Below are 26,896 nucleotides of genomic sequence, written 5' to 3'. Positions count from 1 at the left end.
TGTAACCCCTCATCAAGACCGTACTATCTTGTACCAATTCAGGGCTGATCACCACCCAAAGAGCCTCCCACGCAGTCTCAAGACAACAGTGGAATTCCTGGGCCTTGTACTTTGAGGCTGAATTTTCCTCTGATTACTGATGAGAAAATGGAAAGCTGAATGGGGATGATGAAGCTCAGACCTTCCCTTTCATTATTTTAGTAATAATAGGCTCTTATTATCATTAGACCAAGTTCCCTTTCATCTAAAAGCTATACAGGGAATGGTTTCTCAGCACAAGCATTCTTGCACTTAAAACTATAAAGTCCTCATTGATTAAATATCCTGTTAGCCATCCACAGCCTGGATCTCCAACTTGTAGAACTTAGCTGGGATAAAAATGCTCGCTGATAGCCTGCATTTGTCAATGAGGACAGATTATTTTACCAAACAAAGGCCAGTATTCTAAAAGTCCCTATTTTCCAACCATTCAGAAGATTGCTCATCATAATTAACTGGCAATTACCTTGAAATTTCAATTACACCTGCTTCAATTCTCAGAATGATTAACGAGTCTCCAACTGGCACTTGCATGTCAATTAATTCAGCAAGTGGCTGTGACAGTTCTAAGTGTCAAAAGTGGAAAAAATAGTATTTCATAGCAAGGATCAAAACACTTGGCTTCAGGGAATGAGACGGGCTTTCTTGAAAAGACCCTACTGTGTGTAGGATCTCTTGCAGCCTCCCACCCCAAAGCAGGATCCCCAACTCACTCTCCATCTGTTTCTTGATCTTCAGCGTTACTGTCTCCCCTGCCATCTGCAGCAGGTGGATGGCTTCACTCAGTGGCTTGCCCTTGAGGCTCACATTATTGATGGCGAGTATTCGGTCACCGATGTGGATGGCTCCGGTTCTGGAGAGGAGAGATGATGTTAGGGACTTCATAGAGGCAACCCTCCTCAGGCTGCTAAGCTGCTGCTGCTTCAAGCAACAGCAAATTAACTCTCAGTACTTCAAACACGTCTGGGTTTCCTCCTGGCATGCTGTATACCCCTGTTCACCAACACAACCAAGAATCTGGCTTACACCTATGTGTATACATACATACAGGCACATGAACACATGCCCACTTCAGTTCCTAGGCCTCTTGGGAGCTGGACATCAAACCAGACTACATTTTAAACTCTTTGAAGTCATGGGGATATACATGCATTGCCAGTGGAGCAATGTCTACAGCTGGAACTGACAAGCAGGTTCCATGGCATGGACAGAAGACAAAGCTAAACTAACCAACCAACAGAAGATCCAGCCCAACACACACAGACTGCAGGCATACATGAGCTGAGCAAGTTGCAAACCAGTTTATGATCTCTTTTAAGTTCCCTCATATGTTCCCTAATGCTGGCATGCAAGAGCAGCAATCCTTTCCTCCAGCATTGCTGCAATGTTCAGCTATCAGGGACCTTGTGTGATCAAGCCAGGAGATGCAAATCTGGACAGACATGTCCTTTTGCCCATGGCAACATGCTTCTTTCCAAGGCTGTATCCAGTCCAAATCAGACTGCTGCTCCTGCAGAAATGGGATCTGATACACTGTCAAAACAGCAGGCAAAATAACTCCTTGTGTTTCCCCCTAACGTGGAACTTCAGAGGCATGCTGCTGAGAAGCATCTACTGCAAAACATCTTGGATGTGGTTTAGTGGGCAATATTGATGGGAGGTGGACGGTTGGACAAGATGATTTTACAAGTCTTTTCAAACCTTAATCCTTCTATGCTTCTATGATTCCACAGCACATAAATCAAACCAGAAAACTACACAACGACCAGGCGGGACTGCTCGCTCTGCTGCTGCTGAGGTATTCAGTTTGTCTTAATGGTCCTGCACAGCCACTAGATGTCCGTATTGTCCCATCCTAGTCAGCTCAAAAAAGCTCCAAGCATACATCACACTGCAAAGGGAGTATTTGTCTTCAAAGTTTCATCTACACAGTCAAAAACAAACCAAGCTGAACTGCTAGCACTTTAATGCAACCCTTCACTAGATGCAGTGCCTTAGATTTGAGGTTCTGCCCGAGAGCTGATTCTGTGATTCTCATGAACACTTCTCCCCACTGCCAGCCCCTGCACAGCACCATTGCTCTGTAGAAACTGTGAGACTCCCTCGGCAGGAAAACACAGAAAATATCAAAGAGATGTCACATCAAGGGGGAAGAAGTTAATCAATCCTCTCCACTGTCCACTGTGTGGACAGGTAAATCCAGGGATTTACCTGGAGCATGGGAAGAGTCCACATCCCTTCTCCCATTTGCCAACATGTGCTGGTGCTCAGTACTCCTGGATAAAACCCTCCTGCAGCCTCCTGTGTTGACCAGGTGGCGTCAGAAGAGGCCGCCAAGCCCTTGAAATCCCTTTAAAATATCAGTGACCACTGAAAATCGCTCTTGGAGAACTATTAAACCTCAACCAGAAATGAACTGTATTGGTCCTTTCCCCACATAGAACAAAAACAAGTCCTGCGGCCAAGGGCAAATTCACCCATGGGCACTGAAGGAAAGGAAACAGAGAAGCCATCACTTGACATCATCAACCCAACAGCCTGTGCTGCCTTTGTACGTATCTATAGGAAGGGACACATACAAGGAGAAAAATGCTCAAGGTCAAGATAAAACCCAAGTCATCTGCATCTGAAGCCTTTTCAGCTAAGACAGCTTGTCACTGCTGTGACAGACGTGTGACAGGTCCTAGAGGACACCCTGCCTTCCCCAGCACAGAGACACAGTGCAGATCGTCCCCTGTGCCTCTCCAGGAATGGCAGCCACGTCCCCATTACCAGATGCCAGGATCCGGTCCACCCCACACCAGCACCTCTGAAACACGTGCTGTGCTCCAGCAAAAGGCAGGCAAGGCTTTAACTCTTGTTATTCAGAAACCCATCACACCCTTCAGAGCACAGCTAAGAGTGTCTCTGGCACGGAGCTGAGCACAGTTGACAGGAAATGGACAAATCAGGATAAAACTAAGAGCATCCCTCATCCCTTGAGAAGGCTAAGCCACTCCTTTCTGCTGCTCCCAGGAGAATGACGTGCACTATCTCAGCAGAATATGCACCTCTCTGCAGTCAGCCTTCATCCCAGCACTCCTCTTCCTCCCTGCAAGGAGCCAAGGTTACCAGGAGAAATCCCAATGCTGCTCCATCCCCACGCTGCTCCTCAGCACAGGCACCGCAGTTTGTCAGCCTGCTACAGTGCTGAACAGCTCTGATGCTGTCCTCAAAAGGCATTCCAGTCCTTGCTGAGTGCCAGTTCCTGATCAAAATTCAATAGCACCGCAGCACTCGCTTGTGCTACGTTTCTCTGCAGAGCAGTCACTGATGCGCATCCGAGTTCAAAGGAGGAACAGCCACAGCACTGCAAAGGGAACTGGGAGTAACAAAGGTACAGAACTGCTTCTACTGCCCGGCAGTATCTGAGTTTCACGTCCTGTGAACCTCTCTTGCACCGCCAGTACAGTGCAGCACTGCTATGTAGACAAGCCTCAGATACTCCATGGGTTGTGCTTCCTAGGGAAAAAAGATTGCATCCTGGTGGTGGGCAGTGATACAAAATCCCCAAAGAGAGGAACCAAGTGCATCCCGTTTCCTTACTTCTGTCTTGTTTTTCTGTACCAAAGGAAAGCAATGGAAATGAGCAGCACTACATGTACTAGGAGCTTGAGGAACCTGAGGCAGAAAGATGCACCAAGCTGCATTATAGTTCAGCTCAGAAGGAGCTCAGTCTTCAAGCAGAAAGAACCAAGAGACCAGAACAGAAGAAAAACTTCCCTAAATCCAGCATTTCACATCTAATTTGTTCAGAGGTTTTTTGCAGCACAGAGGAAAGCAACCCCATGAGAAGCATGAGTCAGGTCTACTGGAGTCATCTCTTATAAGTCATAGCACCGTACAGACAGAGTAATTAAGATACAGTGGATGACTCAGTTCCACCTTATATTCGCAGCACTGTCCTGATCCTTTAAATCCCACGCATGCACATATATTCAGACCAAGACTCAAACAGAGACAACCTCCCCATCTTCTGAAGGTAGACCTGCAGCTACCTTTATGCAGTAAAAATGTCTGTTGCTCTGAGCACCCCTACACTGAGATTCCTTCATACAGAACAGACTAAGCAACCAACAAGGACCAGAAGACCCCCAAGATCTGTGGTTTCCGTCAATCACCCCACTGCCACAGCAATCAGCTGCAGTTTAGCAGCACATGAGCATTGACCAGATGGATACAATGCTTTTCAGGGCAGTGGGCAACCTCCCAATGCAAGCTGTGGCACAGATCACTAGGAAGCATCTCAGTAGAAGAGAGGCAGATGAGGCAGATAAATACATTCTCTCAGCTGCTGCGTTCAATCAACACACTGGCTCTGACTCTACCAGTAGTGTCTTGCTTAAAACCTCTCTCACTACCCTAAGGGCACAGTCCTGGCCACCCCACATGGGTCTGGAAAGCCAGTTGGGCAGCACCACCCCAGCCTCAAAGCTTGGCAAACATCAAAATTCCTTCCCACACTGATTTGGCCTTTCTGACCCCCCAAACCTCACCTTTCTGCCAGCCCTCTTTTTGTCAGGCCTGAAATGACAATGGGATCAAAGGGTTCCTCTGTCCCAGAGATGGTTATTCCCAAGGGACCACCGTACCGCTTCAGTTCCACCGTGTAGATTATAGCACCGGTTGTCTCTTGCTCATCTGAAAGAGAAAACAGCAATGCAGAGTTTTTTATTTTGCCGTATCAAAAAGGTCATAGGAAAGTTTTGTAGCATTTAGAAGCACAAGCTTTCAGTCTTCAGCTGTGCTCATACCAAACAGGATTTTAACCTTCCAAGCTCCATTTAAGGGCAGAATAACAAAAATAGACTGTAATCAATTGGAAATGGTGACCGGAAAGGCAGCAGCCCTTATCTTTGTTAGTCTGCACTACCTATTGGGAAATGTCATTAAAGTGGACAGGCACCAGTTTGCATCAGGATTTCTGTACCAGAGTTATCTTCATCCTTCCTAATCTTCAATTTGACCAGGTCTTCACATTGCCTTAAAATCTGCACAGCATCCTCCATTGAGCAATTGTCGAGTCGGATGTTATCAATGGCTAACAGCTTGTCTCCCGGCTCCAAGGTGCCAGTTCTACGTAGAAAGGAAAAGAAAACTGAAGTACATTTGTATTTGCCTTTCAGATCCTGCAATGCATTCAGTTCTGTGGTAGTGATGACAATATTAGCTTGCTTTTTTTTTTTTTTCCCTCCCCTCTCTTTGGTCTTTTTTGGGAAACAAGCACAAACAGGGTTTGAGGCAATTATAATGTACAGAGAGGAAGTTCACATAGAGCGTGCATTAGCCCAGAACAAGACATCAGCTTACCACTCTGAGCTATATGGATATACAGTTTAGGTAACCTACAGTACTCAAAAATGCCTGATCTTCAACTGACAGATATTCTGCCTTTTCTGGGAACTCACTTACAAGGACACTTTAAAAACAGCCCCTTCACAAGCACTACATTCCTCTGAAAGCCTTGCTGGGAGGTGTTTGGGATCAGAAGTGCAGCCAAAAAAGGCTGAGTTATTGGTACAGATCTCCACCAGTGCCTAAAATTCACTCACTCAATTCACTCAGGCAGCAGCTGAAACACAACAAACTACCTGAGGAGACATGGCACATGCTCATAGATGTTAAACATCCATCTTCTATATAGTCAGCAGACCTCTGAATCAGTGCCCTGGCCACCCACTCCATTAGCTCAACTCTACTTTTTCAATAAAGACAGATTTTATTCCAAACCCTACTGTGGTCTAAGACAAACCTCAAGGGCTGGCATATGCTTGGATGATGGCAAAATCCATACCTTAGTGCTATATCGCATGGGAATCTTTCTACCTAACCTCTCATTAGTGGACTGGATATTTTGCCAATGATTTGGCAGGTGGGAAATTATGCACTCACCTGTGTGCTACACTCCCCTTCTTGATGTCGGAGATGATCAAAGGCTCTCCAGGCTTTCTGCTTGCAGCTGCAAAAGACAAGCAGGTGCAAAACTCAGCCTGCTATCTGAGGAGGGAGAAGGGTAAAGGGAAAAGAAGCTGGGAGGAAAGGGAATGCATTTCCTCTGACAAAATGGTGCTTCACACTTAACCTTCTGGAAGCCACAGCCAGGAGGAAAAAAAGAAGAAAATCCCTGCAAATTCTTGTTGGCTGCCCTTCTCTGGGGCTGAAGTAAAAGATGATGGGAAATTCTAAAGGTGGAAAAGAATCCAGAAAAAAAAAGAAACATGTCTTCCATGTGGTTCAGCTACCCAGACCACTGTCATACAACCAGATAACTCCAGACTGCTCTCAGGCGGAGGGGTTTCCAATCCTCCTCTCCCCCCACCAGACTGAGAACATTTTCAGCCCACGGGAGATGCAGGCATGCATCCCTGGGAGCATTTGCATTTTCCAATTTGCCTGCAGGACCTGCTGCTCTCTTGAGAAGCCCAAGAGAGATTTATGACTTGACTCCCTCCTGACCCCTCTCTGCCATCCACATGACAAACATACACCAAGAGCATCGTTCCCACCCCCCCGTCACTCCCTCCAGCCTTGCTATGGGAAACTGCACCATCTCATTTAAAGCTGACGGGGCTTCTCAGCAAAAACTGCGTGGGAAGGAAGAAACCTCAAAGCATCCGAACATATCGGGTGCAGGTCAGAGATTAAAATATCTGCAAGGTACGTGGCATCAATCACAGAGATCCACCTGTCTGAGCAGGAGCGAGAGGGTGCCCCAGAAAGTCAGACATAAAGGAATAAGTGCTTTTTTCTTGCCAACATCTCTGCTCTGGATTTTTCTATTTACATTCATTTATAAGATATAAAAACATACATGCTTTGCCCGTCACCTTTAAGGATACCCTCTCCCATACGTAACCACACCTTCTGCACTGAACAGTGTGAAATGTCTGACAATCTCAGCCACAACACAGCTGAGTATAAAAGTCAGGTCAGAGCAGACCGTGACTGATTTCATAACAGCCATGGCAATGAGACTACTGAATGATATGGAGCCTGGAAGAATTATTCTCCCCGTGCCTTACTGGCACATGGTGCCAGATAGTTTTGATCTAGAAACTCACACGCAGCTTGCAACTGTGGATCAACAAGAAATGGATGGACTGTGGAAGGGTCATGGCTGCATTCAATCCGTATTCAACTCATGGCCCAGCCAACCCATTCACCAGTGTGTGTCAAGAGGTGCAGAGGCTGATGTGGCTAAAAAACTCAATGCAGAAAGATCCGCTCTGCCTAAGAAGGCCACTTGCCATAGACAAACAGTGCATAGGAACATGCTGCTATCATTACAGCTGTTCTCTTTTTCAACACAGGACGTGTCTTCGGGGCTGAAAAGGTGCCCAGGGCAGTGATAGGAGTAGCAGTGATGGAGACTCAGCAGCTTACAGGTGCTGAGCCCAGCACGTGGCGCTGCGTGCTTAATCGCGGCCTAGCCTGGTTCTGTCAAAACGATCCAGGTTTCCAGAAGTGCTTTTCATTGTGAGGTTTGTTTATTAGATTCAAAGCAGAGGCTGTGTGACAGAAGGGGGTTATAGAGAACCACAGTGCTGGCAGAGGGCTGGGGACAGCCACCTCTACACCTGACACAGCCAAGGAGATTTCCCTGGGACCTGTTAAACGGAACAAGAGAAAGCACAACAGCATACCCCTCTCCCTATCATCAGAGTATCCAAACTGCGCTTGTACACACAGCAGTTCTCTGTTTTAAATAACCACTTAGTCACCTAGTATGAAACTGCAAGGCTTTACAAAGCCATCACTATTAGTCAGCACCCATGAGGCTGACGGGTAAGTTAAAGGGACTTAATGAACAACCATTCTCTCTAGAGGCATAGGATTCAAAGCAAGAGAAATCTCAAAGCACTGAACAGTCATTCCCTGTTCAATTTAAACACAGTTGTTACTAACTCCATTCATTCCCCTTTGGCATCCCAGTGCCCTTCCCCATGAACATCCAGCCTGGCCTCCAGGTCTTGTTTTCCCATCCAAAAAGGGAGATGAGGGTTGGGGTGGAAGTTAGCTCTTTTTCAGATGGATTTGTGTTTTTGGTGGATCCACCAGTACAGAAGACAGTTGAAATTCCCCTCAGTGACCCAGAGAAAGCTCCATAAATCAAAGTTGGTGAAGGCAGAAACGTGGGGTGGGGGAGAAACTCACCATGAAACACTGCTTGGTGGTGCTGACAGGGCAGTGATAAAAAGGTGAACTGATCAATACTGTTATTTACTTTTTATAAATTGCTTTCAGTCTCTCGCCACCTCTGCTGGGATTCTGGCTCGCTCGGCATTTGCTCTCTGATGGATGACAAGGCCAGAAACACATGTCCGTTCTGTGTTTTTAATGGAATGCATAATGACTTGCATTGGTAAATTATTCCCCTCCAAGGAGCACAAGCACATATCTCACACGCATCAGCGCTTCAACCAGCTATAAATGCCCTTTGTTATTGATCAAGCTGAGGCAGCACTCTGCCAACATGTAATTAAAGAAGTTGTAATAACGCCACAAAAAATACATTTAAGAAAGCAAATGTTTATAAAGGGTAGAAACAAAAAACAAACAAAAAAAACCCCACCAAAATCAGAAACCCAGTAATCTCAGGATAGCTAAGGAATGAGAAGAGGAAAGAAAGCAAATCAGAGTTGATTACAAAAACAGCAGTGACAATCCAGTCCCCAGGACCCAACTTCTTCCTCTACCCTTCATTAGTTTTAGCAGCAGCCGGGTGAATTATCAGTAAGCAGAATGCTTACACCACCACAGATCTATATCCTATCAAACTCTTCAGGCAGCAAAGCCTGGGCAGAATATCTCACTTATTCAGTGAGAATATCGGTTGCAAATCTGTGGTTGCAATGTCAATGAGGCTGCGGGGACACAGTGCTGCTCATGGACACACTGCCAAGCAGGTCCAGGACTAATCCAGTGCCTGTAGAGTTGGACTGGGTCAACTCACAGATCCATCTTCTCACTAGGACAGCGATTACACCGCTTAAGAGACTTAATCAAAGTTATCTGTCTATCCAAATTCCAGTTTTATCATCCACAAGCAGATATAGTGCTTACTCCTTATCTGCAGTACTTCCCAGCAAGGGCACAGGAATTGATTTGTAAAGATATATAAAGGTAATTTGATAAACATGCTATATAAAGCATTAATGTACAGCTGACAAGACAGGTAATTCCGATGCCTGTTTAAGCAGCCCCAGCACCCCACGTCCTGCGGTGAATTTCACACATAGCCTTTGGAGAAGGTGAATGAGCAGACAAAAGAAGAAAAACAGAAAAGCTATCTTTTGTGGAATCAACTATCATTGCCCAGAGGCTAATAGCAAGTGGATATCAAACTTTAAGAGGTCAGGTATTAAACACACAAGAAAACATGGCTAGTAGCTTCTCGCTGCTGGGGATTTTAATTTGTGAGAGATTTACAGAAGAAATCTACAAAGGCATAACTATGTCACTAGAACTGAATGCAGCCAGAAAGATCAGAGCACTATGTGCCACGTGTTTTGCTAAAGGAGACGTGTTGTTCAGGCTAACAAGAGCCAAATCTTCACACCATTGTATCAGAAACCTCACTTAGCACTTCTATGCATCCCCACCACTCAGAGCACATCCAAGGTCTCCACAAACATTGGAGCATCAGCACCCACACATCCCTGCACCCACCCCCAGCCAGGAGCAAGCCCAGACTCCCTCTGTATGCCCACAGCAAAGCCTGCAGCATCTGCCCTTCTCATACTCAAACCTCTTGGGTTCCCAGCCTTTTTATGAAGCTTTCCAGCAGATTTATGATTCCTCTGTCTGCTTTATATGAGTTTTTTCAGCGCATCCATCAAGAATCCTGCTCTCCCCCACCTTTGCTCAGCCCATCTCCCGATTAGCTCTGAGAGTCACAGCACAGCAACAACTAGATTGGTTTTTATCTCTGTAGCACTTCTCTGACGAGGTCAGAACACTTCTTGCCCACATAAGAAGGCAGTGGCAAACCTTCCCAGACCGAGGAATTAACTACTGATGAGCCTGATGAAGCCAAGAGGTAAAACTCAACAAAAACAACTCATGTTTCATATGACTTCCTGTTCATTGCAGAGGAGCTGGACTAGACGACCTTTAAGGGTCCATTCCAACTCAAACGATTTGGTGATTCTGTGGTATTTCACTTACAGTATGCTGGACTACGACATTTTAGAACAAACCCAAATCCGTGGCCATGACAGCACAGATCCAACCAGTCTGTCACCTATTTAACCTGCTCCACTTTCCAATTTAAGCAGTAGTTATACGCCTTTCTTTGATACAAAGAAGCTATAAAAGCTCTTTCCAGATCTAAACAAACATTCAAATCAGCACAACTTGGAGGAACTGAACAAAACAGAGATGAGTTATTTTTACCTCTCCTCTCTTGCTGCTTACATCACACTCCTGTATGCACATCATGTCTCTGCAGGAGGTACTTACCATACGTCTGCTTGCTTTCATTCTAATGTTTGACACGGGCATATTTATCCGCCTGTTCAGATGCAGAGTGACAAAATGATGATATAATTCGCTAAGGGTCTTGTGGAAATAGGTTTATGGGGACTAATTTATGAAAGCAGAACTAGGATTCAACTTTCATCCTCAGCCCCGCATTTTCTGTATCTCTTTCTCTGTTTGTGGATACAATTTTAGTTTTGACTCAGCAAACAATGAAGCATAATCCTAGGTTTACATGTTTTCATTACTTAAACAATGTCCTGTGAACACGTTCATCAATCAAAAAGATCAAATCTCTTCCATCCTTCAGCTTAATCACTGACAATGGGCGTCGAACTATTTAAAACCCAGGGGTCGCTGTCTTTTTATTTAGCAGTGATTTCTAAAGAGTGTGAAATCAATTTTTTAAACACATCTGAAACGAAAATATTTTCAACATAAAAATATGTTTGAAGTGTAAATGCACATCCAAAGCAGATCCATTTAAGTGAGACTCCATGAATAAAAGCTTGTATTCTTGCTAGCAACTTCCAGGCTCGTTTTGCTCTCCAGTCCCAAATCAAATCTAAACTTTGAAGCTTAATAGGGGTGAAATCCTCACCATGCTCAGGCCAGCAGATGCTTGCTACCAAATCCATCATCCTGGGTTTCTACCTGACACTGCAGTGCCAATGCAGGTGGGGAATGCAGTGTGAGCTCTGCCCCACTGGGTCCTGCTCTGCCTACAAGCGACAGTCATTATGGACACCCCACTGCTTTTGGAAAGCACTCTGGTGTCTTCAAACAGTAAATACTAGCAAGTCAAATGCTACACATTGTGAGTATTCACGCAGCACAAAATGGGGAAACTGGGAGAGGAAATGACAAAATAATCACCCTGTAGATGTACAAGTCTACTCTGGGAAACAACCCACTTAGACCACAACATCTCCAATTAACACAGCAACTAATGCTGCAAATGCCAAGAAGTAATTGCAAATCGCTTACCTACTTTAATGAAGCTTACTATCAAAGTGTTCTTAGCAACTCAGAGAGGTGGCGGACACCCCGCCTCTGGAGACACCCAAGATCAGGCTGGATGGGCCCTGAGCACCTGATGGAGCTGTGGGTGTCCCCATGCATTGCAGCGGGGTAGGACCAGATGGCCTTTAGGGGTCCCTTCCAACTCAAATGACTCTATGACTCCATTCCCCAGAGACAGCTGAGTCTGTGTTCCCAAGGGCTGAGACATGAGCTCCCACTACTGTACTTTCACAGGCTGCTTTGTCTCATCTGAGATGTGGTGGCTGCCTCTGGGCATGGCCAATCTAAGATGATTCAACTCAGGTGACCCAGCAGTGAAAGGATGAGTGATATGACACCATTCAGATAGGCATACAGGAAAAATTCACTGGTGTGAGCCATAAGAAGATTTCAGCACACCCGCAATTTGAGATAGAATCATAGAATCATTAAAGTTGGAAAAGACCACTAGGATCATCCAGTCCAACTGTCTGCCTACCAACAATATTGCCCACTAGCATGTTCCTCGGCGTCACTTTACACATCTCTTGAATACCTCCAGGGACAGTAACTCCACCACCTCCTTGTGTCAGTGCCTTCACCACTCTTCTGGAGTTTTTCCTAATATCTAAAATGGATGGATCTGCCATACAGTGTCTTCTCCCAGCATCTACATCTCCTTACAGTGTCTTCCCCAAAGAGGCCAAAAGGTCTTTAAATTAGAATACACTCCAAAACAGAAACAGAAAGATAATTAACCAGGAACTATGAGAAAAGAAAGGGAAGAAAGAAAAAGGTTGATGCCTTGTTCTCTTGGAGCCCACCAAGGCCTGGAAATAAAAATAACATTACTAGTAACATAGAATAATGTTAGTCTGTGGCACACAACAACTGCTCGGCTGCTGCTCAGAGACACATCCCTTGCCCTGACCCTTCAGCAGCTGCTTTTCTTCTGCAGTTGCCAGCTCTTGCAAAAGCCACACATCCAATTCAATTTGGAACAAACTGCAAGCACTGTGAGTGCTACCAGAAAACCCCACATAATCTTTTTGCTCTCTGCTGGACGTCTCTGATGTGCCATGTTGGAAAGCAGTGGCTCTTGCAACTGCTACTGCAAGGCTGAGCAATACTTACAGCTGATTGTAATTCCAAGCTCTACACCTCTTTTCTTGGGCAATTTAACGTGAAAAGTGCCGCTGCTGGGTATGACAGACTCTATAAAACCAGAAACAGACAAAAAGAAAATAGGAGAAAAGAGTTTTCAGTGCCATGGATGGTTTCTTTGGAACCAAGAAAAAAAACAACCCCATCAAACTCAGCTTTATAGGTTCAGATAAGGTTGTTATCTGATGCCCTGAGGACTTCAGGTTAAAATCTGGATTCTCATTAAAAATACATGCCCTGAACATCAAGTTAATTGCTCATATCATGCTGTACTTCAAGTTTGAGGCATCTTTGTCAATGTAAAATGAAAAAACCTTTTTTCTTCTAATATAAGGTTGCACACTTCAGCCAATAGCTTCAGCTCCCTTCTTGCTTCAAGGCCGTAGATTAGTACAAATATTCATATTAATGATTGAATGCTTAAAGAATAAGCGGCCTCTTCGTCTACTCACTAAGTTTCTCTCAGCCAAGTCATGAGAGGAAGGCATTTATGGAGGGATGAGAGGAAAGACTCTTCACTTTAGTGCATGTTAGAAAACAAAAGAAAATGGGACAGGCCCTCACAGGGTCCTCAGTTTCTGCAGTCTAGCTAAAACCTCACGTATTTTTATGAGCACAATCCTTCCTACAGGTTAGCAGAAGCACTGGTAGAGTCCAGCAGGTGCCAAGGAGCAACAAGTCCTTTACAATTACCTGCAACATCAAATTCAATTTCGAGCACCACTTTGTTCGTCAGTGCAGCATCCCGCAGAAGCTGGTTTGCTTCCTCCATAGTCCCATCCTCAGTTGCAATGCCGTTGATAGAAAGAACTCTGTCTCCCACTTGCAGCAGCCCACACCTGCAGTCCACATTGGGAAAAGAGGGAAAGGAGGCAGGGATAAAGGAGGAAAGGAGGAACAAAACAACCCCACAACCACCCGTGAGTTACTTTTTGACAGGCAAATCTGTTAGAACACAGAAAGCAGTGATAAATCCTGCAGAAGTGGCCCCAAACAGATGATAGTTCATTCTGTAATGTGTGTAATGTGGCTTGCTTAACCTCAGACGTACTTTACTCTCAAACAATATTTTTTGTCATATTTCCTGCAACTTCCAAAGGGGAAAATAATAATAATAATAATAAAACCTTCCTCTACTGAAAGTCAACACCATGACCAAGACACGCAAATGATAAACTGCAAGGACATGTGCCCTCCTACTTTTCTAATAGTATACATCTCTTTCTGTGTGTTTGCACCTGCTGGAAACCAACCAAACGGCACTGTGCAGCGTCCCCTGCTTAATACATGGCTGATACTGAAGCTACAAACCAACGAACTCGATGAAACATCTCAGCAAATTGGATAATCATTTATCCCTTGTAATTGCATTTCTGGAAGCCAAATGTACATTGATACTGTTTAACCGCCATGAAAGGCCAATATTATCCTGACGTGACAGCCTGCCAGTAGAACCACAACTGGCTCTTTGGGCTTTTTGGTTTAGACCCACTTTCTTGAAGAGCAGCAGGGCATTTTTTCTGCCTTGGAAGTAAAACAACAACAACAAAGCTGCTATGTTCACAACATGCCGTTACAGTATGGTTTGTCTCCTGAGACTCTTCTGTATTTATAAGGAATGCTTATTCACACATGACCCACTACATTCACTATCCACCCTCTTCTTCACCAGTAAGGCAATCCTGCACATTGCCTCCTACAGCTAAACTGTGTGATGGCTCTACAAAGACAAGAGTGTAGCATTCTCCATGACTGGCCATGGGCAACAGGTTGTTCATCCTCATCCTCCTCCACATTCTTCATCAGAGCACATCTGTTCAGATTTTCCACTTGTCGCCTGTCTGGAAGGCCATCCACTTGAGCAGAGCACAAGAAAGCACTCATCCATCATTAATGTAAGCTACAGCGTGGTTTCCAAATTAGATTCAGAATTATGGGAACAAGATTCACCTCTGCATTTGGATTTGTTTTACCACCAACTTTTCCCTTAAAAGGATCAGCTGTCTTCTTTTAAGCCTTCTCTAGAGAACCTTTATTTCTTTGCTGTTTAATCATCAAACACATTATTTGCCCCGACCTTTCTAGGCATCAATTTCATAGATACTTCATAGAATACTCTTTATTTATTTTTACTGATCTTTCCAGCCATTTTTTACCACCCAAACCTGTTGCAACTGTAAGAAAAGATGGTACTGCAGCTTCCAGGCACATGAAGGAAACATCAAAGGCAGTGGATATTGGCTGTATTATTCACCTCCAAAAAACAGGATGTATATGAAAGGCCAGGCTATCAAGACAAAAAACATCCACATCCAAATAGGAGAAAAACACAAACAAAAGTTTTTGTCTGCAGCCCAACAAGAGCTGAGATATGAGTAAGTTTGCAGAGAGCCCAGGAAGGTTATCTTGTTAGTAGGAAGGTAAAAGCTTGCATCACATTCACTCTCCTGCCTGAGTTCATGCCACCCATGGAAAATGGGCAGCTATTTTAAGAGATGTAAATTCAGAAGTGTTTGTTCAAGGAGACCTGGATTAGGACAGACAATTCCATAGAGGATATGTGAATCCAACCTCGTGAATAATTTCACTGTTTAATTACAGTCCTTTCCTGAGCTTGCAGATATATATGCTACCACAAAACCATGCTGGAAGTACCAGCTCACAAATATGAAGTTTGATGATTGGCACAAGAGAGAGGTCTCCTCCAACACTGAGAAGTTTCTTGCTATGGTCACTATGCACCATTTGGAAAGGAGGAACCAACACAGATGTCACTTCATTTCAAGGCAACAGGAGGAGACATAATCCATTTCAGCCACAAGGACTGGGAGATTATGGGAACCTTTTACACAGCATGAAAGCAAACATTTACCACCTTTTCCACCATAGCTGCCCTCTCACAAAACATGGTACTTCTCCAACTCAAGGTAGATTTGCTGTCGTGTTTTTGCAACCAATAGCTCTGTTAGGTCAGAACAATCTTATTTCTTTTAATACTGATTGAGTTGATCATGTCCTGTGTTGGGAGCAAGACCCTGGGAGTGAAGGTTCCTGCAGACCTCTCCTTGGCTTTGCTGTGGGATCCTGCATGAAGTCCACAGAGGGCTTCCCCAAACAGATGCACGCATCTCAGAGATGTGCACTCTCTTATGAGACCTTATAAAGTTCTTCAAGATCATGGGAGGAGAACTGCTTTGAAATTAGAAAGAACAAGAGTTCAAGCACCTTCTAGTGAGAGACAGCACTATGGATGTGTTGGAGTCCATGATGGTAATGTTTCCTTGGGGTCTGCGTTTTGTCATGACTATTTCCTTAGGCACAAAGACAGCATCAGAGGTGCCTTGCCAGACACCGAGCAGCACTAATTCAAACTCTGGGCTGGGTTTGTGCTTAAGATTTCCTTCAGTGTCATTAGTATGTGTGGTCATTCCAGCTGCAGAGTGAGCATATCACTGGCTGCAGAAATCAATGTGTTGTGCCCTCACACACCCCTAAGCTGACCTGTATGGATTAGATGCACACATTCATGTGTGTTTGTATATCTGTGTCTGTTTGACATCTGTGCAAGCACACTGGTGGGTGAGTCACAGCCCCAGAAGATGAAAGCTGTGCTGACAGCATTACGCAGCTGCTGAGCTTTCCTTTTGCAAACTCTACATACTCAAAAGCCAGAAATACAATGATCAAACAGCTGTCTGAATAGAGCTAGGAAGCATGTAACGCTGAAGGAAGCACTGATTTTGGATACCAAGATGGTCACTGCTGTCTGTGACAGAGGGAGGATGGACAGCTGCTTGCTTGCAGGCAACTAAGAAGGGATAGCACACTTCTTCCTATTTGACCCTCCCTGTTGATAACGAGGGGCGGACCAATGTCTCATTCTGCTCCCAAAGGCTTCATCTTGACCCAGGAAACAAAGCAAGGGGTGGAGTGGGAACGTCTGTTAGAGATAGGGAGCAATAAAGTATCTACCTTCCATAGAGGAAAAGCAGCACAGTCTAGGAAAGGAAGAAATGCACTGCAGAGATTTAATCCCCAAATCAAATCCACGCTGCAAACACAGACAGGATTGCTCCCTGTCACCATGAAGCAGAGGGCAGCAGCAAAGGAAGTGAGAGTCCTGCTGGGTGGGAGCCGTGAGGGAGAGCAGCATGTGGCACAATGGGACAGGTCGGGCTGTGCCATGAGGCTTTGCTTTCACCCCAGCCTTGGCAAGGGAATAAAGCAAAGCCAGGCAACTTGCAGCACATCTCCCTTCTCCCCTAGGACAGCAGGCTTTGTTGCTGCCCAATTTATGAAGGAAATTCGGTGCTTTGCAGTGTGAGCCAACTTCACCCCAGTAATAGAGGATAAAAATCCAAAATGCTACCACTTTCATTTTTAAACCTTGTTTGGAAGCAAATAAAAAGCATAAAAAGCTTTTGAAATCTCTCAATCAACATCAGTTGGGATAATGCACTTTCCCGTGCCAAACCCATGTCCCAGTGCTCCCTGTCTGGACTTGCACACTCATGCTGCTCCCTACTACCCTTACACAACCAGGGACCAGATGGCACAAGAAGGCAACACCAGTCCCATGCTGGGGTCTGGTCCATCTGGCAAGAGAAACATCATTCAAGGGTGTCTACACACCAGCAAAGACTTTGGAAGATGTTTAACCAGGGCTCCCACGCTGAGGTTCAGACCCTACAGGACTCATTGCTCTCAGTATCCTCAGGGTCACACACACCAGTAATGCTGCTCCTTCTTTCTGCTATTTTCCAGCATTTTCTGCTATTTTTCCAGATCCTACAACCATCTCTCTCCTTGGTGGTTCGAAACTTTCAGGTGAATTTATATAGCTGGATTCTGCTACAACAAAACCAAGCAGATAACACTTTCCGGGGCTCACTTAATATACCTTTTTCCTCTTTCTGCAACCAGACAAAAGCTTTATCTTTCAACAAGAAAGCAAAAGAAACAAAAGAAAAGGGATGGGAATGTTGCTCACACACAGACACACACTCCCTTCCTCCTCTGAGAACAGCCACGGCCTGATGCCAAGACGTTCACCTGGGATGCGAGGGAGGCCGCGGTCAGCCGACGAGTGCAGAAATGGCAGTGACAGTAAACCATGCCCAGTGAAGAATGGGAGATATTACAAAGATGACAGTAAATATCTAAATGAGCCTCTGAGGAGAGAAAACAAACCAAACCATGAAATGGTCAGCAGCAGCACCATCAGCATCCAAGGGCAAGGTCTCTAACCTCTCTGCCGGGCTGTCGGGCTCAATAAAACGGACGAGAGGTGGGGAGGACAGGGTTTCCGTGGCAAAGATGCCTCCCTGGAGCTGTAGTCCGAAGCCGTTCAAAGGGTCTCCCCTAAGCACCACCTCTGTTGTCTCCGTGTGGACTATCTGCCCACCAGGACCCACCGTGCTGGAGGCCAATGACACTGAGAGGAGGAAAGAGGCAGAAGTTAGGGCAGCTACAGTCACAGGCAGCACCAAGGGGCGACCAAGGCCCTGACTGCTGGGATCAGCAGGCCTATGTCAGCCAACAGCCAGCAAGATGAGTACAGCATCTTGTCCAGCACATCCCCAGCCCATTGCCACCCTTACGTGAGCTCTTGTGCTCCTTCTTCTTCTGCCTCCTCCTCAGCATGGTGGTGCGGGGGCTCATGGGATGGGAGCTGCGAGGTAGCGTGTTCGAGTTCTGGCAGGGGAAGCCCTGCGTGTTCATGGTGGGAGATGAGAAGTTGGCAGCCACCAGAGCTGGGGAGATACAGAGCACGTTAAGGATGCAGTGTGCTCACTGAACCCCTAATGGTTTTGGACTACCTTCTTCTCATCTTCAGGGCTGGGAAACCACAGCTTCAACTATCTGTTGAGCAAACAGGCTCCCTTGCTTGCTTCCCAATTCTAATACATATCTTGCATCAGCAAAGGTGAGCTGGGTGCACTGATGTACCACAACCCTACATGTCACCAGAGCTGCCGTCTTTGGCTCACAGCAACTCAAGTTTTTCCCTCGCCCATATGAAAGGGTCTGCCCAGCATCCTGCTCTAACTGATGTTAGTAGCTCTGTGCCTTGGGCTTTAGCTACCGATTCTGCACCACAAACTGACTGTGCACCTCAGCTGTGCACCTATTAGAAGAGATCCAACAGACATTGCAGGAAATAAGTGACACCCCAGGCTACTGAGTTGGGTGTGGAGCAAATGGAGAGGCACAACATAAATGAACAGGTGGAGGGATGGGAGCAACACCATGTGCGGGGGTTACATTTGCAGTAATCCTGTCCAGACGTCTGGTTCCAAGTGGGCGTCTTGCAGTGCCCAGGGTGGTGGGTGTGACAGTAGTTGACACAGGGGTCCCAGCAGTGGTGGTGGTCACTCTTCTGCACCTTGACTGATGTCACCCAGGGGAGCAGAAATCACCACAGGCATGGAGAAGTGAGAGAAAGAAAAGGTAAGAAGCCATGAGACTGCAGAGAGGAGACTCACACTGCTTTTGAACAAGTCAGGGAGCAAGCACAGAGTGTCAGGCACCAGCAGCAAAAATGCATCCCCATGTAACCTCATGACACTTGATGCAAAGTGGCAGAAATTCACCCAGTCCCCTCAAAAAACTCAGTGTCCTGAGCCAAGAGCCTGATTAAGCTGTGCTGGCAGCACACAGATGTCATTACCATTTGCAGGCTGCTGTGCAACACGGAGAAGCTGCCTCCAGCCACGAGTTTCCAACAGAGGCCATCAGTATTATCTGACAGCACTGGGGAAACCTCCTTGTGCTGCTTCCCACCTTGTTGCCCTCCCAAGATGAAGCTCAATGCCAAGCTGTGATTCCAGCACATCCCTTGGCTTCAGCGTTTGGGTGCTTAGCAGCTGCTCTTGGCCAGGAATCCATGGCAGGGTGCACATATGGAGAAGGGAGCAGCAGTGGGCCAACCCCAGCTCACCAGAACAAAAGGGATTTTATACACTGCTGCTTAAAGGCAATTACACAAGGCCACCAACACAGGAAGAGCTGCCAATGCTATGGCAAACAATAAATTAAGATGTGGTACCAACATGGCAGACCCTATTCAAGGCCACACAACTGCTTTAGTTTCAACCCTAAATCAACCCCAGCACTTGTTAGCAGAGATCTTCTGCAGTGTGACATCCACTACCCAGAAATCCCTTGTCCCAGGAGATACAGCTTTGTTTTCATCTGGTTGTGATGCCACAAATCCTCTCTGCAGTGGCCAAAACACATCATCGGGCAGAGGTCCTATCTCTCACTGAGGCCCCTTTTGCTCATGGGTAGCATGGGGTCAATTCAGTTGTCCTTGCCCAGCAGCACTGGGATTTCTCTCCTGAATCCCTGCATGGTGCTGTCTAGACAGCTCTTAACCTTCCCACCACTGGTGCTTACCAGCAACCACCCATCCCAAATGAGACCACCTCTGTACTCTCCCTGTAGGTGGGAACTCCCCCAGCACTGGCACTACAGAGCTTTCTGAGAGTGCAGACCACCAGGGAGAAGGACTCAGCTCAACCCAGCGTATCCACCCAGAGAGCTCTTCTAGATCATCACTTAGTGCCTTTACCAATGAAGATCTATCTTGTATCATGCACCACAGGCATCAAACCACTTAGGTCAGGTTTTCTGACCACAACAGCAATTATTTTAAAGTCTTTGTTATAGTGACTTCAGCATTTACCCTATCAAGCTCTTAAAACATCCACTTTCAGCTCTGGCATCTCTATTTTGTGAATTCAAAAGCAATCTCAGAGTCAGAAGGCTTTTAAAAACAGTCATCAAATGAGTAAATGGAGCTGAATCCAGTCAAAAAAAGAGAATTCTTAATAAAATTAAATACTTAGAATACAAGTGACAGAGCTTATGGGCATATATACAAAATGGTTTAATCCATTCATATCCATTTGTTTTTAAGTTCTTAGCCCACAGCTGACACAACAAAAAAAAAATGCCTATGAAACTCGGATGTCATTGCAGGGGGGAAGAAAAGAGGTTTTGGACAATGTGGGGATAAAGACCTACATGAGCCTTCCTGTGCTTCCCTCGCTTTTCACCACCCATCCCAGCACTGCTCCTGGGCACCATCTGCTTCCACTGATCTTGTGAGCATAATCCTCCCACAATCTTTTCAGATGCCCCCAGAGCAGCAGAGAAAGCTAACTCCATTTGACAAATCCTGTGCTTCAGCATTAGACCACAAAGACTGTATCTTTTTTTTCCTTCCTTATGATCCCTCACATCCTTAAGAGTTGAACCAAAGTGGGGACGCTCTGATCTGATGTGTAGAGATATGGCTAAGAAGGCTCTGAAACACACAGAGCTCTCCTTCCACAGATCTGCCTTCTCCTGATGCTGCTGAATGCATACATCCTGAATGGAGATTCAGACCAGGGCACTAATGGAAGAAATAGAATAGTTCATTTTAACAGCCATTGAAAAAGGATTATAGCTTTCCATTTTGTCTTGGGCACAAAGGTCAAGTCATCTGTCCCCTTTGTTAAACAGCTTTAATTCTGCACAAATGGGACTGGATGTGTAAAAGATTTATTTCTAGAAATGAAGATGTTATTAGATTCTATGTTTTGCTGCATCACATTAAAGAAGACAATACAGATAATTTCCTCCTTTCACCAGACCTCCCTAGAAGAGGATTGAAAAGGAACTGGGCTCATAGCTGTTGGGCATCAATATTATTAAAATGCATGCACCTAAAGGAAGAGTGTTGGAAAATGGTTGCAGAAGGGGCTGAGACTGAAAAAGCTGCAATACAAGATCACTAATATGGGCAGTAATGGCAGTGAGGCACTGGCACGGGCTGTCCAGAGAGGTGATGGTGCCCGATGCCTGCAGACAGCCAAGGTGAGGCTGGATGGGTTCTGAGCACCTGACTGAGCCGTGGATGTCCCTGTTCATTGCAGGGGAGTTGGACCAGATGGCCTTTAAGGGTCCCATCCAACTCAAAGGATTCCATGATTCTATGACTAACAAAACTGCAGGCAAGAGTTGCAAAACATCTAGTAGTAGTGAGGCTAATTTCACATGTCTATATATAGGACAGCCTGAGCCAGCCTCTTACATGGAAGGAGAAACTAAAGGTAGGCAACAAGGATGCTCACAGGATGAATTCCTAATGATGTTTGAAATTTACAGGTATTTAGGGTTTGATAAGCCAGAATCTGTTTCTAGTATTTCTCTGAGGGGAAAAAAAAAACAAAACCAAAACCACAGCAGTAGCTTTCATTCAGACAGGCTGGTCCAGAAAATGAATGCTTGTGTTTCAGCTTTGTTTCCTGAGGAAGTCCAGTGGAATCCTGTCTAGCTGCTGACATGTCCTTTACAAAGCCTTACTAGGCAAGCAGATGAAAGCTGAGCTTGGAAACATTTGCCAGCACCAACGCTGCTTCCCTCCCTCTGCATTAAAGTCTCTTATCTGAGGTACTAAGAAAGCGGCTTGCACAGCACTCAGCCCTGCAAAACTCTGGGATTCCCAACACCAATTTCCCTATTCAAGCACAGATGCTACCTTTTTTTCCCTATTCACATCCTTGAACATCATCTAATCAAATGCATTTCATCAAAATATTTTTTTTCCCCCTCCACAGATGTCTCTCTTTGGAGTCTATTACCAGCATTCAAAAGCAATGAGAGCCACAGTAGGGACCTCAGCTGAGTTTTGAGGGCAACAGTGTTTGCATGGAGGACACACCTGTTTCTGGGGGCTTCAAAGGCAGCCTGCTTTGGTGAACAGGTAATATCTCCAGCTTGACGTTCTCTGAGGTGGCAGCTAAAAGCTGAGTTGCCTCTAATAAGGAGCAGTGCTCTGTGCTTGTGCCATCGATGGAAAGAATATGGTCACCAACATGCAGTGCTCCACATCTGCAAAGGAAATGGCAAGAGTAATTATATGCACAGTCAAATTCATGTCCTTGTGGTTAGGAGCAGAAATGGACAAATTCTACCTGTTTTGCTTCATCTGAATATATTTCCACATCTCATTTTTCACTTTCAGTTTGAACATCAGATTCAAGCATTGACAAAAATACCAACTCCAGTGGTCCAAATCTACACTAGTCATGCTGGAGCCTTGGGAAAGATCTTTTAAGTTTTCAGTAGTGCACAGCCATAGCCAAGCTGGGCATTCAACCAACAGGACAGTAAGCCCTACCTACCTGCTTTAAACAGGATGTTCCACAGCTCCAGGACAGTCAGATCTGAGATTTTTAAATCACTGCTCAACTTATACATGCCCTGAACTACATGGTGAAGAATGTCCACCTATGATAGGTCAGCATGCTTAGAGCTACAAACATGTGGACACAGCCAGTTAAAGGAGAGGTGGGAAATGATAACATGACTGAAAAGGGGGCTGAAATGCAGTGAGGGAAGAAGTAGAAGTGGAGCAGTCTGTTCAGCTCTGTACCTGTCCACCACGCTCGCTGGCTTGATCTTATCAATGACAATGACCTGCTTGTTCCGATGCGTGCTTGTCGTCAGCGTGATTCCTAATGTTGATCCTGGAGTCTTTGCTATTTCAACTAGCAGAGGTCCCGAAGCATTCGTTACAGTATCTACAAAACAAGAGAGAAGACTCTTCTCACAAAGCCATTGGCAGTAGCAAAATACTAAAACACAGAAGCAAACAGAGGGATGGCCAATTCTGCTGACCTGATTATACCACCCTCACAACCCTACATCACATGGCAAGTTAACAAAGAAGGAAGTTCAAGAAGCAAAACTGCTTCTGCACAGAATACGTAGGAGAGCAAAGTGAGATTACAAAATTCACTCGTGGAAACCACCCTCTTGCCTCTCATTTTTAAGTAAAGTAACAAAAAGGAAGAGAACACTCAAAGTCTGTGCTGCAGTCACATCTACAATATTAAAGGAGAAGCACAAAAAGGAAAGTTCACAAGGACATCACTATTTGAGGGCTCTCTCCAAACAAACTCAAAAAGGCCCAAAGGAAACAGGATCCCACTTCCTGAGACATTCAGAAGCCTCACATGCTGAAGACCAGCACAAGTCAGCACCTCCTGGTTACTCCAGCACCGGCTCTGCAGTATCACTGCATGTTTCTGCCTGTGGAAGCAGAGACACAGAGCTTCCTACCACATGCTTTGCTTGACTTCCATGACAGCACTTCATGGAAACCCAATCATCCACTTCAAAGGAAAGACTGCCAAAGCCTTCCAAGAGCTTGATGCCTCCTCAGCCCTTCATTATTCATGGTAAGGCTTTTCTCTTCCAAAGCTCTGCTCCACTAAAAATGCTGATGCTACTTGGCTCCAAAACATGACACATGGCTCATTCTTGCACTCTGATAAACGGAAGCACTGATGCAGATCATGGAAATCAAGCTGCTGCAAGATCATTCCTGGGATTTGTTGAAGATTCTGAGTCTCTGGAGACATATTTTTTGGTTGTGTAGGGATCAGCCAGGGGATCTGTAGACTCTGGTCTACTCATGGTGTCCATTTTCCAGAGAGAGGAAGAAGAAGGAATGAGCAATAACGAAGACTAAGCAAGACTTCAAATGAAACACTATTTACTCAGCTGAAAAGGGCTACTGGACAGACCTGCAGGCCCTGGCACAAAGCACAGCTCCTTCTCAACAAAAAAGTGCCCAGAACACTTGGGTATAGCCTGTGGAAGGTGCACTGAAACTTTCATTTGCAAAGGAAGAATCAAGAGACCAGGGACCTCCAACAGCATCAGCTACACATTGGTTTTGCAGCCCTTGCGTGTTCAGTACACACCCTCTGAAAGTGATACGTTCACACAAATACCTTCCTTCAGCCAAAGGGAGAAAGACAGGAAAAATGGTCATGGAAATAGCATGCTAGGGTGCTAGGCCTCAGTTATGTTTGCAAGGAAAATAGGTCCCTTCCTTTAGCACATGGCCCTTCTCAACCCTGCACAGCACGAGCCATCCTGATGTCCCTTTAATCCTCATCTCCGGTGCCACAGACAAGGCAACACATTCAAATACATTTTACAGAGGCATTTGACTGAGAAATACCAGCTGAGTCACTAAGGTTTGACTCAAATCAAAGGTCAAGAGCCTGCAATTTAGCAATATTTGTGAGGCTTGATTAACACAGGGCCATTACACCCAAGCTAATTTAAAACGAAATGCTAAGAGGGCAGGGCATGCAGTAACCTTCCTCCAGGGAGTCAATGCACACTGCTGCTTCAGCACCTGCCCCATCAGGCATGTCTGCAACCTCCTCAAGCATCCATGGAAAGGAACAGTTCTCCTGTGTTCCAAAAGAAAGGCAGAAAGGCATCTGCTTATTTACATGTTTACCTGCCATCAGCCAAGGGCCATGTGTCCCCCTGCCCAGCCCCTTCACCAAGAGCTGGTTTTCTAAGTGTAATGCTCCCTTCTGGCTGCTTGCATTTCCACACTGCTTCCAGTAGCTGTTTTTCCCTTCCCTCATCATTGTCCCTCAGTTGGTAAAGAGAATGTCTGTAATAATTGTGATCTGGGGACAGAGCACTCATCTCTGGTTGCAGTTATTAGCTGTTGCCTGGCAAAATCAGCTGCAAATATTGTTAAGCTACAAGTTCTGCATCATTTTGCTTTACAGGGTGGGGAAAAGCAATCTGTGAAGAAACTAGCTAAAAAGGGGCTGGTTTTACACCTTGCTGGGACATATCTGGTCGTGGCCCACTGTATAGCAGCACAAGAAGAATCACTGCACAGAACCTGACTTTACTTGTGTTCACTCAACCCTGCCAGCTTTAGGTGGGAGAGTTACTCAAAAAGAAATACTGAGACACTTTAACAGCTATTTTTGCTTCAAGTCAGGAACTAAAACAATCAGCTTTCTGCAGCATAGGCACCAAGGGACCATACAAACAACAAAACTCCAAAAAGCCCATTACCCATGCACCACTAAATTGTTTGCTTCTATTCAGACTGGAAAGCTCTGTGCAAACTTGGCTCTGCCTGCTGCTCCCCAGAGAGGACAACCCTCACTGACCTCTGCTGAGCTACCACAATCAAAATCATTTCCAAAGGTAGAAAATAGAGTTTAAGTATTTTTGCCCTGGATGTGCTCAAGGTCCAGCTGGATGAGGCCCTGGGCAAGCTAAGCTGGTGGGTGGCAACCATGGCATGGGGTTGGAACTCAACGATCTTTAGGGTCTCCTCCAACATAAATCACTCTATGATTTTCTGTTTTCCATAATTTTTGGCTTTCTTCTGTTTTCTTGAATGCCAGCCAATTTCTAAGGAGCAGCTGCTCCTGTAACACAGCAGAAGCCAGGCAGCACACAGGTAGCTGCAGAGACATTGGGTTTTCCTTCCAGCTCTCCCAGCAGAGCACGTGTCAGTGTGATACACAGCTGCCCAGCTCCTGGCAGCCTCTCCACACAGGGACACAGCTCTAAAATCAGTACGTCTGTCCTCACAGTGTTTGTTGTGAAAGGAAGGGCAGTTTGAAGGAAGGAGGCTGAGAAAGAAACAGAAAGCCTTCGGGGATTGCAGAAGGAGTTCCCTTACTCTACAGCATCTCTCTTGCATGTTGTATGGAACAAGTCCTGACATTCTCCGCTCTGTTTGCTCAGCAGTGGGGAGGTATTAAACTCCTTTCGATTTGCCTCCTCACTGCTAAATCAGAAAATAACCTGATCCGACTCCTGTTCCTCACTGGACCTCAGGCTCACACGTGCTGTGCTGGTTTGTGAGATTTGCAGAAGAGACTCCAAACTACTCCAGCTTGCAGCTCCAGTGGAGGCAGAAAACCCCTCTGGAGACATAGCTGCAACATCAAATCTGAGCACACAGCTCACTGAGCTTCCAGAGCCGGCACAGCTTTGGACTCTGTGGTAACCTAAAACTCATTAACTACGCTCCCTGCAGTAACAGCTGTGTGTCACAAAGCCAGCTCAAAATGACTTTATAGTAGCTAATAATAAACTCTTTCCCAGAGAGTGAATCTGAAAATCAAATGGAAAAAAATATATATAATGCCCTCAAACTTAGTATCTACTGTGTAGATAAATCATTTTTAGAAATAGCCATCCTCTGCCCTCCAGTAAGTTCTGTCTTCTCTGGGGTCAGTCAGTTGGACACTCCTCATTTATTTCAGAAGCAGATCTGAACTGAAAGTTCTAAGAAAGGAAACAGCTCTAGAATTAAACAGGGTCAAAATTCAGAAGC

The 26,896-nt window shown here is 45.5% G+C and overlaps 1 protein-coding gene across 7 annotated transcripts in view; it reads right to left on the bottom strand.

Moving 5' to 3' along the window:
* GRIP2 (glutamate receptor interacting protein 2) overlaps positions 1-26,896 on the bottom strand; it is a 218,783-nt gene that overhangs the window by 13,289 nt on the left and 178,598 nt on the right. For all 7 annotated transcript variants that reach the window (XM_072347253.1, XM_072347250.1, XM_072347251.1 and 4 more), the window contains 11 exons: positions 23,150-23,297; positions 22,436-22,605; positions 18,988-19,113; positions 18,324-18,476; positions 17,971-18,157; positions 13,417-13,562; positions 12,694-12,774; positions 5,971-6,037; positions 5,009-5,154; positions 4,575-4,719; positions 753-892 (listed from right to left, as the gene is read on the bottom strand). In XM_072347253.1, coding sequence (XP_072203354.1) covers positions 753-892; positions 4,575-4,719; positions 5,009-5,154; positions 5,971-6,037; positions 12,694-12,774; positions 13,417-13,562; positions 17,971-18,157; positions 18,324-18,476; positions 18,988-19,113; positions 22,436-22,605; positions 23,150-23,297 — 1,509 coding nt within the window. The remainder of the gene's footprint in view (positions 1-752; positions 893-4,574; positions 4,720-5,008; positions 5,155-5,970; positions 6,038-12,693; positions 12,775-13,416; positions 13,563-17,970; positions 18,158-18,323; positions 18,477-18,987; positions 19,114-22,435; positions 22,606-23,149; positions 23,298-26,896) is intronic.

Source organism: Excalfactoria chinensis, chromosome 12 (assembly GCF_039878825.1).
Source record: "Excalfactoria chinensis isolate bCotChi1 chromosome 12, bCotChi1.hap2, whole genome shotgun sequence".
NCBI classification, from domain to species: domain Eukaryota; kingdom Metazoa; phylum Chordata; class Aves; order Galliformes; family Phasianidae; genus Excalfactoria; species Excalfactoria chinensis.
Note: the sequence above shows the minus strand (reverse complement) of the source record. Positions and strands in the feature narration are given on the sequence as shown.